The sequence below is a fragment of the Heloderma suspectum genome, chromosome 2, assembly GCF_057233095.1.
Source record: "Heloderma suspectum isolate Gila_16-S chromosome 2, 16-S_ref, whole genome shotgun sequence".
NCBI lineage: Eukaryota > Metazoa > Chordata > Lepidosauria > Squamata > Helodermatidae > Heloderma > Heloderma suspectum.
This window is the reverse complement of record NC_139459.1, coordinates 22,759,198-22,775,364: the sequence shown is the minus strand read 5'-3', so window position 1 is coordinate 22,775,364 and position 16,167 is coordinate 22,759,198. Positions and strand designations below refer to the sequence as shown.

At 46.2% G+C, this 16,167-nt stretch overlaps 1 protein-coding gene across 2 annotated transcripts in view; it reads right to left on the bottom strand.

Moving 5' to 3' along the window:
* Window positions 1–251: 251 nt before the first annotated feature.
* The window catches only part of ST8SIA3 (ST8 alpha-N-acetyl-neuraminide alpha-2,8-sialyltransferase 3), a 60,466-nt gene continuing 44,550 nt past the window's right edge, over window positions 252–16,167 (bottom strand). The window contains exons 1-3 of one of the 2 annotated variants that reach the window (XM_084832031.1): window positions 12,785–13,373; window positions 5,890–6,447; window positions 252–598 (exon numbers count right to left, since the gene is read on the bottom strand). In XM_084832031.1, coding sequence (XP_084688157.1) covers window positions 316–598; window positions 5,890–6,447; window positions 12,785–12,921 — 978 coding nt within the window. In that variant the 5' untranslated portion in view covers window positions 12,922–13,373 and the 3' untranslated portion in view covers window positions 252–315. Of the gene's footprint in view, window positions 599–5,889; window positions 6,448–12,784; window positions 13,374–16,167 lie in introns of those variants that run through there. The other variant, XM_084832032.1, reaches the window with a different exon arrangement.

Below are 16,167 nucleotides of genomic sequence, written 5' to 3'. Positions count from 1 at the left end.
AACATTCTTGGCAGCATGACTAGAAATGCAAAACTTTCTGCTGTAAACAGCATTGACTTTCCATCTGCATGAACAGAAGAAACATGTCTGCATTGCTCAATATGCTGAAGCCACCCTCCTATGTCTTGAAAGATGGCGATAAAAGGGTGATTTCAAAGCATATGCAAATTAAAGGAATTCCCAGCCCAACGCCCACCCCCACAAATGCTTTTTCTTTTAGAATTCTGTTTGAAGAACAGTGAATTCATTTTGGGCACTTTTTCTTAAAAAACAACACAACAATAACAATCATTTGGCACTTCAAGTGTTAATTCCTTAGGCACAGTGGGACAAAGTCAGCTTTGCTAGACCTTCGCTGTGCATTCGAAAGAGTTGCTGGAATTCGGCAGGGAGCTGATGGGACTCTTGCCACTTGGTGGTAAACTTTGTTCCTTTTTTATCAAAATAATGGTAGGGAAGGTCTTCTCGGTTGTTCGGATTAAATCCAAATGGCCAGAATCCATACAGGTGGATTTCATCGCAGATTGCTGATGCAAGTGTATACATGAGGATACCTGTGCTGAGTCGTTTGGGGGCCAAGTGTTTGTTTTTCCAGTACCTGTGAAATAACAAGAAAGCATGATGCGGGAAATAGATTATATGTTAATGGAAATATTCTGGAAATTCATTCATCCTCCTCCTCCAGTAGAGGCTGGTAGCTCCGCTGTCAGTGGGGTGGTGAATTCACTCCAGGTTTCAGTCAGAAACAGTCAGAACTCTAAAGGAGCTAGCCAAGGTAAACCCGGAGCAGAGCACTGCCCCACTAACATCAGGGCCACCAGCCTACACTGTCATCATCATCCTTTGAAAACCTGCTCAACGTATTCATCCCATCTGAGGTTTGTATCTCATCCCATCTGAGGTTTGTTGGGTGGCCCTGCAGAGCAGGGGCTTTTCTGTGGTGGCCATGACCTTGTAGAACTCCCCCCAGTCCCCAAATGTGCATCTTGCTCCTCCCCTTCTAGTTTTATGACTGCTGGTCAAGACAATACTGTTCTGCCAGGCTTTTGGCATGATATCTGTATCTGGTATAAGACAGACATTTGGCTGCTGTTATACAGCTTGTTGATAGCTTAGTTTTTTTAGTTTGTTCATTTGTTTATTTTTGGATTTGACCGTAGTATTGTTAGCTACCTTGGGGATTTTTGTAAATGTTTTACTAAATACATTTCCCAACTCTTTAGAAAGCTTAAAGCAGCCCGGGGGCCTCCCATTTCGACAGTGCTATAGCACCGTGTGCCCATCCCACTTGCTAGCTGAGGAGGCACCTAAACAATTCTACTCCTTGCTCTAGATTAAGATTTCTGCCCTCTGTATTGGCTCTTGCGATTTTCTTCCATGCAGAATTAAAAGTGCTGGTATTATTCATCCATCCATTCTTTACAACAGGGGTGGGAAATTATTTTTCTGTTGAGGGCTGCCTTCCTCCAGGGGCTAGGGTTACAAGCTGGTGGTGGGTGAGACCAGAGCCAAAAATGGACAGGGGCTGCTTCTTTTCTCTCTTGCCTTCAGCCACCATCTTCTCTGTCTCTCTCTGTCTCTTCCTTCCTGCCCAGTGCCTAATGTTGGTTCTGACCTACAGAGCTTGGGCTCAGGAGAGCTAAGAGGATTCCCTCCTAGTCCTACGTGCCCCACTGCAACATCTTGGATCAAATGAGACTGGGAACCTCACAGTATCAAGCCATCAGTGGAGACGGGGGTGGGGGCATAGCTCAGCAGTAGACCACTTGTTTTGAACACCGAAGGTCCACATTTCAATCTCTGGAGTTGCCAGTAGCAGGTGATGCAGAAGCCTCTGCCTGGTATCTGGAGAGCCACTGCCACTCAGAGCTACAGGGATGAATACTGCTCTGACCTCCTGTAAGGCAGCTTTCTTTGTTCCATTGAACATGCTGATCATTCCCTGGTATTGAAGAGCATGGTCAGTCTTGGCGCTTGCAGGGCTCACTGTGCGTGCCCAAGCTCTTGAGTATACACCGGAATGACTGGATTGATAGCAGAGGTGGCCAACCTGTGTCCCACAAGCCGTAAGTCAGGGGTGTTCAACCTCTTTCAGCCCAAGGGCTGAATTCTGTGTCAGAGAAGCTCTCGGGGGGCCACACTCCAGTGGTGGGCGGGGCGAGAGGCAAAATGGATGGGGCCAAAAGTACCAGCCTATTTAAGTTTAAAGCTCTCACTGCCAGTAACTAAGACTTAGGAGAGGCATTTCAGCCTTTTAAAATAGGGCAAATGCACAAAACCCATGAAGCCATCCAGTGATTGGTAGTCATGGGAAATGGGGTGGGACCAGAGGAAGGGGAAGAAATGGCTATCTGGGGAATCCTGGAGGAGCATTCAATGTCAGGAATGAATCTGAGTGTGTGGAGATGTCTGGCAGCTCAGATTCAGAATCAGAATGGGAACAGCAAGGAGGCACCCTCCCTAGTGATCCCAGATATGGCGAGGCTTTCTTCTCAAGACCCTGACACACAGATGGCCCAGGCTGAACTGCTCCCTCGTTCCTCCACCATGAGAACTCAGGGTTTGGGGGAGGAGGAAGAGGAGAGCAAGGGGAGTGAATTGAGGGATGCTAGGGTCTGTCGCAGAGCGGAGTGGGGAAAGTTAGGGGCAGTGCTCAGACACTCCACCACGTTGGCCACTCATGGAAGCCAACGTAGGAGGGAGCCACCCTAAGAGAGGGGTATCCCTGAGAAGCAAGCCTGGCCATGAAGTTCATGACATTCATGACCAAACTGCTGGCAACTTCTCTAACTTCCACTTTGTCTCCTCTATTGATATGTGTAGATGTGTGTATTAGCTGGTTCTATGCAGTCTGAGAGTTTCCTAGAATCTGCATTTGTAAATAGGGATGTTGGAGAAATCCACCACGGACTCCAGACTCCAGAATTCTTTAGAATCCAGCCCCCCGGAGTCTGTGGCGGAATGGACTCTCCCCCGCCACCCCCTGAAATTCCCCCCCCCCGGGACGGACCTACCTGATGGTGGCGGCTGCGGCAGCAGCTCCAGGTCATCTTCCAGCCGCTGTGGCCACAAATGGCGGCTGTTGTAGCGGCCGCCATTTGCGTGCCTGCATTAGGCCGTGATAGGCTACGTAAGTATTTACGTAGCCTATCATGGCAAAAGGCAGGGATGCAAATGGTGGCTGGCCCAGCAGCGGCCGGAAGTCCGGCTGCGGCCGGCCCTGGCTGGTAGCTCCGCGGCCTTGCTGTGGAGCGGAGCTGGCTGGGAAGGATTCCGGGGGGGAGGGACGGATTGCCTCCCCCCTCCAGCGGACTGGTAAGTGGGATTCGTACATCCCTATTTGTAAAGAAGCTAGTCATTAACTAATAAAGTAGGGTTGGCCTGAAGCCTTGTTTCCTGGAGTGTGTTGAAGGGAGAGGAGAAAGGAATGTGACAGCCAGATTGGAACTCCAGGTGGGCCAGATTTGGCCCATGGGCCTGAGGTTCCCCACCCCTGCCATACGTAGGGCAGGGCTTTGTGGGCTTTGTGGCACACCTGGACTGGAGGAGCTGCAGGCCTAGTTCTGGCAGGAAGTCCAGCCTGCAGGCCTGCCTGCTCCCTGCCTTATTGGAACACATGGAGGCAATAGGTGACTGCAAAGGTATTGTAATCCAAGTGCTAGAGGAGGGGTCTCTCCTACTGTGCACTAGACTTGTGGCACACTTGCCATAAATGTTGATCCCTCTGAGTTACAGGAAGGCTGACGTAGACCAAGCATCAATGGTGGGAGCCATTAAGCAATGGAAGGAGCTGCCTAGGAAGATCATGCAATCTATTTCATTGATGGTCTTCAAGGCAAGGGAAGTCTGGCACCCGTTGATGACAGTAAAGGTACAATATGTCCTTGCTCTGTGACTGGACACTAATGACAGTCCTGCAGATAAAAGCCTTCTGCTAAGCCGCAGTCTTCCTGGCCTTGTGTCCTAGCATTGATTTAGTGGGCTTCAGCTTTCCTTCCTTCCTTACCCTTCCTTACACCTTTGCAGAAGGGCCATTGCTCAGTGGTACAGCATAAGCTTTGCATGCATATGCTGTACCAGGCTCAATCCCTTGCATCTCCAGGGTGGGCTGAAACTCTGCCTGAAACCCTGGCTGAAACTCTGCCTGAAACCCTGCAGAGTTGCTGTCGGTCAGCGTCAACAATACTGGGCATGGGGGAGAAATTAGCCCGGTTCATATTCAATGCAAACATTACTAATTTCACACTTTCAAACCAAGATCCAAACTGAAACTCAATTATCCTTCAAAATTTGCACTTCTCTGAATTTTGCAATGGACTTTTCCAGGTGCGTGTGTGTGTGTTTAAAGCAGGTAAAAATGCACACATTAGGGGAAAGGCACACAAGAATGCATAGATTTGTGAAAATAACATGATAAATGCATTCAGTCAAGAAACTAGCCTGTGAAAATGTGTATATTTGGTAAAATTACATACAAAAATGCACCTTTTAGGAGAAATATACACAAAATAGTTTCAAATTTCCATGTGAACCTTAAAAGAAACCTCAAGTTTGGGATGAACTGCTTAAGTTTGGGGGGCAAAACATCCAAATTTGGGATGAACTGGATTTAAGATTGGAAAAATAAGAAACTAAGAGAAACCAAAACTGACAGATTTGTCCATTCCTAGACAACACTGATCTAGATGGCCCAGTGGTATGCATTGGTCTAATGCTGATGTTTCCTCCTCATCTGGTTACCAGGAGTTCAGTCCAAAGTTATTGCATTCAGCTTCTTTCTAGCTGCCTCCTCCCGAGCTTTTGTCCAGATCCCTTTGGGCGCAACACTTTGGGCTGTTTTCACAGCTCCTGGTGTAGACTTTTCCGTGACCATACCCTTGCCTACTCACATTGACTCTCATGCCACAGCTTCCCTGGACCTCTAATTTTGGGCACTTGTTCACCTTCCCAGGGGGTCTGATCCTACAAGGACTTTTGTAAGTCTTACGGCGCAATCCCGTCCAGATAGGTGGCTACCTCCGAGCTCAGAGGTGACCGCATATCCAAAGCAGAGCCAGAGAAGCATGGAGGGGATGGTTCCCTCTGCGCTTCTCCTGCCCTGCATTTGCGGCTAGACAGCTGATTGTGGTTGTCTAGCTGCGGGAGGGCTGAGCAGGGGAGGAGGCTGCTGTACGACACATTGGATGTGTTGTACAGGCATTTCTGCTCTCCCTGCCCTGGAATGCCCCTAGACACGCCTCTTTTCGGCCGTTCCGCACTCCTCTTGCGAGCGCGGAGTACAGGGTTGTTCTGTGCTGCCTAAGAGGCAACACGGAAGTGGGGGAGGTTGGTTCTCCGGGAACCGACCTTGGAGTGTAAGGTCCGAGGTTGGTTCCTGGAAAACAAGATATCCTATGGCCATCTAGCTGCTGTCTAGTGGCCATAGGATTGCTCCCTTATATTATTATTGTTATTATTATTGTTGTTATTGTTATTGTATTTGTTTAAATCCTGCCTTTTCCCCAATAAAGGGACTCAAGATGGCTTTACACCATTTAAAACCTATACAGTTAAAACATAAATAGAAACATACAAAAGTTAAAAATATAATTAGATCATCAATAATATTAAAATTGTATAAAATTTTACTAGGCCATATTGTCTTCATATGCATTTTGCTAGATGAAATTGCTCACATCATATTGTGTTTTTTTGAGTGAGTCAGTTTGAGCTATTTTTAAAAGAAAAGGGGGATAATACACATTTTAAAAATGATCAATCCAACCAGCACTTAACCCATTCTCTCTCTTAAAATTCCTGTGATTCTGGATGCTGCGCATCAGGCACACACTGCAAACAACACAAGGAAACCATAGCGCTGAGCACATTAAATGCAAGAACAAGATGCACCTGTTGACATGCTGCATTATATTTCCCGGCCAAGCCAACTGGACTTTTAGCTGCCCTCGATGCTCAATAAAGAAGTCAACCAATGTTCTTGTAATGGTTGCGGAAGTATGGAAGAAAAAGGCAGGGATCCAGAGAATGGCACCGTCAAGCTTTTTTAAGCTGAGAAAAAAGTTATTGCGATCTTGGATGGTCAAAAGATTGTTGTAGTACTTCTCCAGAATGCTGGGGTTGAAAGTGGTAATGTTGGTTTTCCTTCCAACATCTTTCTGGAATGCTTCAGTTGGGGCAAAATTGCAACGGAAAACAAAATCATATTTATCTATTTCCTGCCCACATTGGCTGCCGACAAGAATCCCGCTGTTTCCAACGACAGCACAGATGTTGTAGTGCTTGTTCTGAATTGGCGAGACATCTGGCAGCAGCAACCGGAAGCTGTTGCTAATGGAGAAAACATACTTATGGCTGGAATAATCATAATGCATCAGCTGTCCGATCCGAACCATATTCTTTGTCAAAGAAAAGTTTTTGATCACGTCAACATGCTGAAGAATTTCTCGCCTAAAAACAAAACAAAAAGATGGCATTAAATGGGTGGATCTCACTCCATAGGTTGAATGGTTGCCTTCGTTTTGAGAAAAGCTGAAGTACGGGGACCAATTTCCTTGAAAGAGATGTGGGATTTCAAGCCTGACTGTAAGCCGTGTCTGTTCTGTTTTTTTTTTTTTTTTTTAACAAGCGTTCACAACATGAATATAGTACATTTTGGCTTCATTTGGACAATCCTCTGTCCTATTTGCTTCCTGTTGTGGTGGAGCAGCAAGATCGTGCCAGCCAGGTGGGATCCTAAGTGGTTTGCCCAGGATAGGAGACAGCTCTGAGTAACATCTCGATTTTATATTTTCAAAGATGAGGGATCAATCACCATTTTGTTTGTTTGTTTATTAAATTTATTTAACACCTCATAAAACAAATTTCTCTACGTGAGAAATAGTATATTATTATTACAATAATGTAACTACAAATAAAATCACAATAAAATCAACAATATACAATGAATAAACATAGCAACACAGCATAAAATACTATAACAGGTATAAGAAGTAAAACCATGTTGCAGGACTAAACTAATGAAACACAAAAATACTAAGTATTTTAAAACATATTATAAAAGATGTATAAAAGAGAACTAGTGTGGTCTAGTGGCTAGGGTGTTGGACTGGGACTCAGGAGATCTGGGTTCTAGTCCCCCCTCAGCCATGTAGCTCACTGGGTGACTTTGGGCCAGTCAGTGACTCTCAGCCTAACCTAACTCACAGGGTAGTTGTGAGAGTAAAATGGAGAGGGGGCGAAAGAGGACCATGTAAGCTGCCTTGAGTAACTTGCAAGAGGAAAAAAGTGGAATATAAATGTAATAATAAATGTAATAATAATAAAAAGTCTGGGAGAATGGGAAAGTCTTAGCCTAGCACCAAAAAGATAGCTGTGTGGGTGCCAGACAAGCTTCCCTTGGGAGAGCATTCCTGAACTGGGGGCGGGGGACCATCAAAAAAGCCCTGTTTGCTTCCTTCTTGTTCCTAGTAGTCCTAGGGGGAGATCCAGGTAAAACTTGAATCCACCACATCACCTGGTAGAGCCCAGTTTGAATGTTTGCAAACCCTCCTCCCACATTTTGTCTTAAAATTCTGACCATAATACAGACATCATGACTTCACTATCAAGTCTATTTTCTTCTTCTCCCATTCCCTCCCTCTCCCTCCTCTGCAACCTGCTTTTTGTAACATTCCTGATGAAGAGCTCGAAAACGTGCACATTTTTGATAACCTCTGAGTTGTCCTAAAGGTATTTCACTAATATGGATTTTGGCATATTTCTTATGGCCAACATGGCTACCTTTGTTTTTTTGTCCTGCTCCTGTGAGTGTAACATTTAAATAGAGGGCACACACATAAAATCCATCGCCCATGTGCCCACTTTGCACAGTCGATCCCTCCTTCCTCCAGATCTGGGAACTGACCACGTAAGTTAGGGCTACATTAACTTATCTTCCTTATATTTTTTTCCTAGCACAGGATCTTAATTTATCTCCAGCTTTGTTAATATAAAGACTGCCTAGTTGATCCCTACTTGTTTTTTTTTTTTTTTTTTACCAAACGAGGAACTTGTCTGGTTTGCCCAGGATGGAAACAGTTTTGACTTAACAGGTGGATTTTTTATTTTCAAAAATGGAGGTGCAACAATTGTCTGCTACTTCCTTGTCTTTCTCAGCTTTTGTGCAGTTTTCCCCAATTCTAAAAGGTTGAAATGTCTCTCCTGAGGCTTAGTTACTGGCAGGAAGACCTTTCCGTTACAATATATCGCCTTCTTTTGTATTCTTGGCCCCACACATTTTGATTTTGGCCCCATACCCTTTCCCTTCGGCCTCACTCACCACTAGAATGCAGCCCCTGATAGTTTCTCTGACACTGAATTTGGCCCTCGGGGTGAAAGCGGATGCCCACCCCTGTCCTAGGGGAACTAAAACCGGAAACCACCACAAGCCACCCTCCTCCATTTAACCCTAAGACTCTAGCACAATTCAGGCATTCCAAAAGCAATGACAGCAAACATGCGAGGACAGAATGCCTATCCCGCCTTCCTCCATTATCGCTTTTGTCGCCCTCTACATGTGGAAGATGACTTTGTGAAGAGGGGACTCTTATGGGGGCTCTCGTCTCCACACAATCAGGAACACCGGAAAATCAGCATTCCAAATTGCTTGGAGAGCCCCCACTGATACAGGAGGTTTTCCACTTCACAAAGTCACCCTCCAGGTGTAGAGGATGACGAAAGCAATGACAGAGGGGGTGAGGCTAGCCCGGTCCCTCTCTCTGCATGTTTACTGTTGTTGCTTATGGGATGCCTGTATAGAGCTTCTCTGTATGCAGAAGACATCCTGACTACAACTTCCAGTCAGCCTTTCCCTGCTCCTAGTCTCCCTCCACCACCAACCCGCTTCTTGTAACATCTTGCCTGATGAAGAGATCTGGAGATCTCAAAAGCTTGCACATTTTTTGTTTGTTTGGGTGATCCTAATAAAGGATTTCCTTAAAGGAAATCAACCCTGACTGCTCAGTGGAAGGACAGACACTGAAGCTGAAGCTGAAATATTTTGGCCACCTAATGCGAAGAGAAAACTCTCTGGAAAAGACCCTGATGCTGGGAAAGACTGAAGGCAAAAGGAGAAGGGGACGGCAGAGGATGAGATGGCCAGATAGCATCACCGATGCAATGAATATGGACTTGAGCACGCTCCGGGAGAGAGCGCAGGACAGGAAGGCCTGGCGTGCTATGGTCCATGGGGCCACGAAGAGTCGGACACGACTGAACAACTGAACAACAACAATAAAGGATTATTATTATTGGCCTAATAAAGATATTACATTATGAGGATTTTGCAATATCTCTCTCCTATGAGTATTAGGGCCAAACTGGACTGGATCTGTGACTGGATCCCCTGCTTTGCCCTCCCAAAGGTAAAAGCAGCTCTGGGTCAGGGGAAGAATCAGAAACAGACTGTGACTCCAGGGGACGGGGGGCAGGGGACACACATTGTTTTCCTGATAGATATTTTCCATTTAAAGCTGCTGATTGCCTTCTAAGGGAAAGCATAAAGTTTCCGGTCCCCCCTGCAAGCAAATAGTGGTTTTGAGGTGGGGGAATCTGGATAGCGAGGGAAGAGATTAAAGTTAACTCTCATCCCCTAGTCCTGATGCAAATCTCTCCCCGCCCCCCACACACACTGCTTTTAGCTTGGAAATAAACTGTGACAGATCCCGTCATGGAACCCCATTGACTCTCATCCAGTTGCATCCTTATTCCTAACACATGACATGCTTAATCAGACGAGTGCATTAGGATAAGCAGTACATAATATCCATAACGATATGGGTATGAATTAACTTATAAGCCTATTAACCATACGAAAGAACATAACACTATTGATTGTACATTACTTAACTGCCATGCAACTATCCACTTAAAATATCAGGCCATATCTAACATCCAGCTATAACTAATGCATCTCCTGTCACCACAGAAGTAGGCCCAGTATGGGGTTATTTATTAATCTGCCATATTCTAAAAAACTGTCAGCCTGACAATGCATGGCTCTCCATTATTGTGCTGGGCTTATAACATGGCGTGGGATGTAATCTTGCACTATCTTTTCCTCTGGTGCTATTTCAGGACCATCTCATCCTTTATAGTAGGTCCGTGCACCGCTTCAGCCCAAAGCCCAAGCTCTGAGTCGAAGCGGGGTGCTTTGGGCCGCTTTGGGCCACCTCTGAGTCGAGACGGAGGGGGCCTGAAGCAGCCTGAAGTGAATTGGGTTGCTCCAAAGCGCTTCAGTGCATTTTGGCACTGTTCGGAATCCCAGCCACCATGCTGCCCCCACTGCTGCTGCCCAGCCCCCAGGTCCTTACCTAGGTGCTATGGATGCATGCTGGGAGCCATCTTGTTGTTTTTTGGGGGGGAGCCATTTTAAAAATTGCTCCCCCCATTCCCTGGAACAACAAGACAGCTGCTGTCATGTGTCCAGGGTGCCTAGGACCTGGTGGTGGCAACAGCTCCCCCACCAGCACTGGCTCTCCCAACACCAGCTTCCCCAGAGGTGCTCTCCCTGGAACAAATGCCCAGGTAAAGAGCTGGGGGCTGGGCGGTGTATTGTAGGGGGCAAAATGGCAAACCCACTTCAGCTTCATAGGCTGAAGCGAGTTAGCCACCCCCCCCAATCAGCCTGAGCCAAATTGGGCCCACCTCAGAATCCCTGAAGTGGCCTTGGAGTCGGATCTTGGGGTCCATGCACAGCCCTACTTTATAGTAATGCTGCCACTTCTCAAAGGCTCCAGTTCAGGAGTGGGGAGCCTCTTTAAACCCAACTACAATTACATTTCAGAGAAGATCTTGGGGTCTGCATTCCAGCTGTGGGTGGGGCTAAAGGCAAGGGGGTGGGGCTTAGGGCAAAAGGGGTGGGGCCCCAAATACAAGAAATAACAGCAGATAGTCTCTTAAATCTCTTGCTCTCAGTAACTAGCTTTAGGAGAAGCATTTCAATTCTTTAGAATGGGGAAAAAACTGCACAAAAACCAGGAAACCACCTAATGAGCTGTGGTTGGGGGGAAAGGGTGGGATCAGGGAAGGGGCAAATAGCTATCTTTGGCCCCCAGGAAGGCCAGATTTGCTTCCCATGCTTGAGGTTCCACACTCCTGGTCTAGTTCATAGACTGCACATGCCCATAGCATAACTGGTTTTCCTGGTAGCTGAGACCACACTCACATGTTAAGCCCATGTGTGCAGTGGCGCCATAGAGTCAGGGCTTGCAGGGACACAGCACCAGCACTTTTTTTATTAGCAGGGACACTGATGTCATTGGCCACCCCCTGCAGAATTCCCAGTTCCCTCTGGGCTATGCTGCAATTCTCACAGTAGCTGGTGGGAAATGACCCACACCTCAGAACAATATATTGTTCCCTGTTGTGATGCAAAGTATTCTGGAGTGGCTTGGTCTTGAATGGGCAATTCAAGACCAAGGCACTTCATTAGCTTTACAAAAGACCTGCTCCTGGTGGTGAGCACACTGCTAGAACTGGTTTGTTGACATGGATCAACACAGCTGCCTGCAGGTTTGGACTCTCCAGGGTGGTGGCGGCAGCTCTCAGGAAAGTCAGGATGAGTGCCTGCACTTCATGATTTACCATGACACCCCTGCATGTATGGACATCCAGGGATTGTGGAGCTAGGACAGGTCTGCTAGGTGGGAAGGCAGAATTGTGCTCCCCTGTTGTATGTTGGGCAATGCTGGCACCAGGATTTTGGAGGCTCTTGGGCATGGCATACTCAGTGGGTCCCCTAACCTGAAAAGGTGGGGCATGAAAGTGACCATTTTCTGAGGCTGCACCTGATCTGCTTGGATACTTGGTGCCAAGTGGAAATGGTAATAGCGTTAGGGGTGGGGGGCCTTCTGCAAGCCTTGGGACCATGGCAAATGCCCAACCTGGTGCCAGGCCTGCTGCTGGGAGAAAGTTGGGGAGAGTGTCATCCACCCTGCGTACTTACTTCTCTCTCCAAACCCTTTAACATTATTTATTCAAACATTTTTTAAACTGCCATCCTTGTGCATATCAGGATGGTGTACAAGTGTAACCCAAATAAGGCATAATGTAATGAAAACTACCCAAAGAGACACATCATAATTCCCCCACCAACCACACTGTTCCTTCATCCATTTTCTAAAATGTCCTCAAAGTCTTAGCATAAGTGGCAACAGTGACAGTAAAAAAGAAGATGGAGAAACTGAAGCAGTTAGTTATCCTACCCCTGTTTTATATAAGACTGCATTTCTTCCTGTGGGAGCCTTAGATCCCATAATCCCCAGATGCCCCAGATGCATCATAGTTGGTTGCATAGGACTTTGGTGGGAACTAGCGTCTATTATGCCCCTTCTGACCTGGATAAAACATCTTCTGCAGGTCCCTGCCTTCCCTAAGTAATATGAACTGGGGCTGGGCTGTATGGTGACCATTGATGCATCTCTCCAAAAGGAAATGCATTGCCTCCCCCCCCCCCCCCCAAGAAAAGGAGAGGACAAAAGAGGGCACTTGTTCGCATAACATTTACATACGTTACTTTATATGAGCAGATGCACATTCAGAAATAATGGCTATAATTTAAATAGACATACAATACTAGGGCTGTGCACTGTTTGGCCCGAAGCCTGAGCTCTGAGTCGAAGCAGAGTGCTTACTGCCACTTCCTGCTGCCTCCAAGATGAGGCGGAGGGGGCATGAAGTGGGTCGGGGCGTTCCAAAGTGCCTTGCAACCCAGCCAGACCGCCCCCGCCAGGCCCCAGCTCCTTACCTGGGCCCTCTGGATGTGTGCTGGCAGCCATCTTGTTGTTCTGGCAGGAGGGGTGGGGAGCCATTTTTAAAATGGTGACTCTCTGTATTTCTGGAAATGGATCCTGTAGGAACAACAAGACGGCTGCTGGCATGCATCCAGAGCACTCAGGAGCCGGTGGAGGGGGCTCCCCCGGTGACAGAGGCAGTGGTGGCAGCAGCTCCCCCCGAACAACAACACGGCTAGTGGTGTGCGTCCAGAGGGCCCAGGTGAGGAGCTGGGGACTGGGTGGAGCGTCAGGGAGGGGGGGATGGGATTTGGATGTCCGAATCTCGCTTTGGCTCCAGAGGACGAAGTGGGCTGCCCCCCCCCCCCCCCCGCAGCCCTAAGCAAATTGGGCCTGCATCGGAAGCTCCGAAGCAGACTCTGAGGCAGATCCGGTGGTCCATGCACAGCCCTACACAATACATCTCACTGTCGTGTGGAAGACCGTGACCAGGCACCCTGTGTGCCTGCTCAGTCCGCTGTCCAGGTGCAACTGTTCATGGGCAGCTTCAAGGTCTCTGCTCTCATTTTTTAATGTTCTTGATCTTTAAATCAGGCTTGGACTGGCCTTCAAAGAATGCCTTCAAATAAAGAACTTCCCTCTATAAAGGAAGACACATAGCCACCCTAATGGGTAGGGTCTCATCCAGGTTGGGAGGGGCACAGGCTTTACTGGGGCTGCTAGGCCCTTGTGTACTTCTGATGAAATTACTAGAAACCTGCTAGGCTTTGAGGTCTTGCCAATTCAAAATTAATCTAGAAAAAATCAGTTATTCTAAAGACATCCAGTGGACTAAATCAGTCAGTTTCCATCCTCACCCCACAGCCATGGATTAATCCCAAAATTGATGCATGTGTCCACTCACCACTAGAATTAAACACATGGCGAATGCAAATGGCAAATTAATTTTAATTAATTTATTAATTAAATGGCAAATTAATTAATAGATAATTTATTTATAAAATTCATTACGACAGGTTGTGGCGTTGCCAGCTGTCCTGTCATCACCACTGCTGCCAGACAACTCTCCCCCCCACCATGAAAGGTATGAATGAGAGTTCCAAATGGGAACCCAATTCATACCTCACTGCTCATTCCCAATTCTGGACCATTTATGAACAAATTAAGAAAACTGGTCCCAATACAGATCCTTGTGGAAGCCCACTGCTTACATCCTTTCATTATGAGAATTGACCATTTATTCTGACTCTCTGCTTTCTGTTCTTTAACCAGTTATTGATCCATGTGAGGGTGAGAGCCTCTCCTCTGATTCCATGACTGCTAAGTTTGCTCAGGAGGCTTTGATGAGGGACTTTGTGAAAAGCCTTTTGGAAGTCGAAGTAAACAATGTCTACTGGATCACCCATATCCACATGTTTATAGAACTCTAAAAGGTTAGTGAGACAGGACATACCTTTGCCAAAGCCATGCTGATTCTTTTCAGCAGGGCTTAGCCTTCTGTATGTTTACTACTTTTATCTTCAATAATGCTTTCCACCAATTTACCCAGCACAGATATTAAGCTAACTGGTCTGTAATTAACTGGGTCCCCCCTGGATCCTTTCTGAAAAATTGGTGTTACATTTGCCGCTCTCCAGTCTTCTGGTAGAGAGGCTCATCTTAGGGTCATATCACATATTTTTGTTAGAAGACCAGCAATTTCATATCTGGGTTCTTTAAGTACTCTAGGATAGAACTCTAGGAGAGATACTATCTGGGCCTGGTGATTTGTTAGATTTCAGTGGGAGGGACAGTAGCTCAGTGGTAGAGCTCCTGCTTGGCATATAAAAGGTCCCAGGTTCAATCCCTGGCTTCTCCAGGTATGACTAGGAAAGAATCCTGCCTGAAACCCTGGAAAGCTGCTGCCAGTCAGTGTCAACAATACTGGGCTAGATAGACCAATGATCTGACTCAGTATAAGGCAGCTTCCTATGTCTATAAGGTCAAAAACTGCACCTTTTGTCACTATTATTTGTCTCAGTTCCTTAGACTTCCTTCCTGAAAATATTAGTTCAGGCACTGGTATCTGCCCTGTGTCTTCCGCAGTGAAGACAGGCAAAAAATAACTAATTTAGGTTCTCTGCAAACTCCTTACCCTCCTTTAGCGCTCCTTGTCATCCAGTGGTCCAACTACCTCCCTAGCTGGTTTCCTGCTTTTGATGTATTTAAAGAATCGTCTATTGTTGGTTCCAGGGCCTGGTCTGAAGGCACATGAGGCAACCACCTTGCTGAAGCTAGCAGCAATGGGTCTGGTCAGTGCTTGGAGGGGAGACCACCTGGGAATCACATATAGCCACCTTGAGTTCCAAAATGGAAGAAAGGTGGGATATAAATGAAATAAATAAATTGATGTTCTTAGTAATATTTTCCTCAAAATCCTTTTTTTTTTTGCATGTCTTGTTGTCTGCTTGCATTTCCTTTGTGTAAGTTTGTGTCCCTTTTTTTTGTCCTCATCTGGGCAAGACTTTCAGTATCTAAAGGAAGCCTTCTTTTCTCTAATAGCTTCCTTAACACTGCCCATTGACTGTGCTGGTGATCTCTTGGATTTGGTCTTACCTTTCTTGACCCACAGTATACTAGCTGAGCTTCTATTATTGTGATTTTGAGTAACCTCCAAGCATTTTGGAGACATTTAACCCTCTTGGCTCCCCCTTTTAACTTATTTTGTTATGAGTTCCCTCATTTTAGAGATGATTCCTCTTTTGAAGCCAAATGTGAATGTGCTGGATTTCCTTGCCAATTTTCCACTTAAATATGAATTAAAATTGATAGCACTTTGGTCACTGTTTTCAGCTGATTCAACAACACACCATCTCACACTCAGTCCTGAGCAGCACCACTTAGGATTAAGTTCAGGGTCTCCTCTCCTCTGGTTGATTCGATGACCAACTGTTCTAAGGCACAGTTGATTAGGGTATTGAGAAATTTAACCTCTTTGTCATGAATCTATCTGTTTTGCTTTCTCATGCATTTTTTTTAAAAAAAATCAGGTTCTTTTTCTCCTGAATATGAAAAACTTTATGAATATTGTTAAATTCTTATAAAAAAATTAACGGAACTGAAATTCTAGCCCACTGCATCAGCCAGATTCAATAGGTACTGCTATCCCCTCCCCCAGGTTCCCCCCCCCCAAGCATTTACATCTCTTTTCTCAACTCTTTGAATCTGAGTCAAACAATTTTCAGTATCCACAGCTGTATCTGCTATATGAGACAATGGTGATAACTGGAGTTGAACATTTGTGGCTGCCTATTTTGGCCACACCATCTAGCTCCCTTTACAGAAACATTTTTCCTCTTTCATGTCCACACAAACTCATAGGGCTCATCAGTCTGGCTGCATCTCTTGTTCTCAGTTC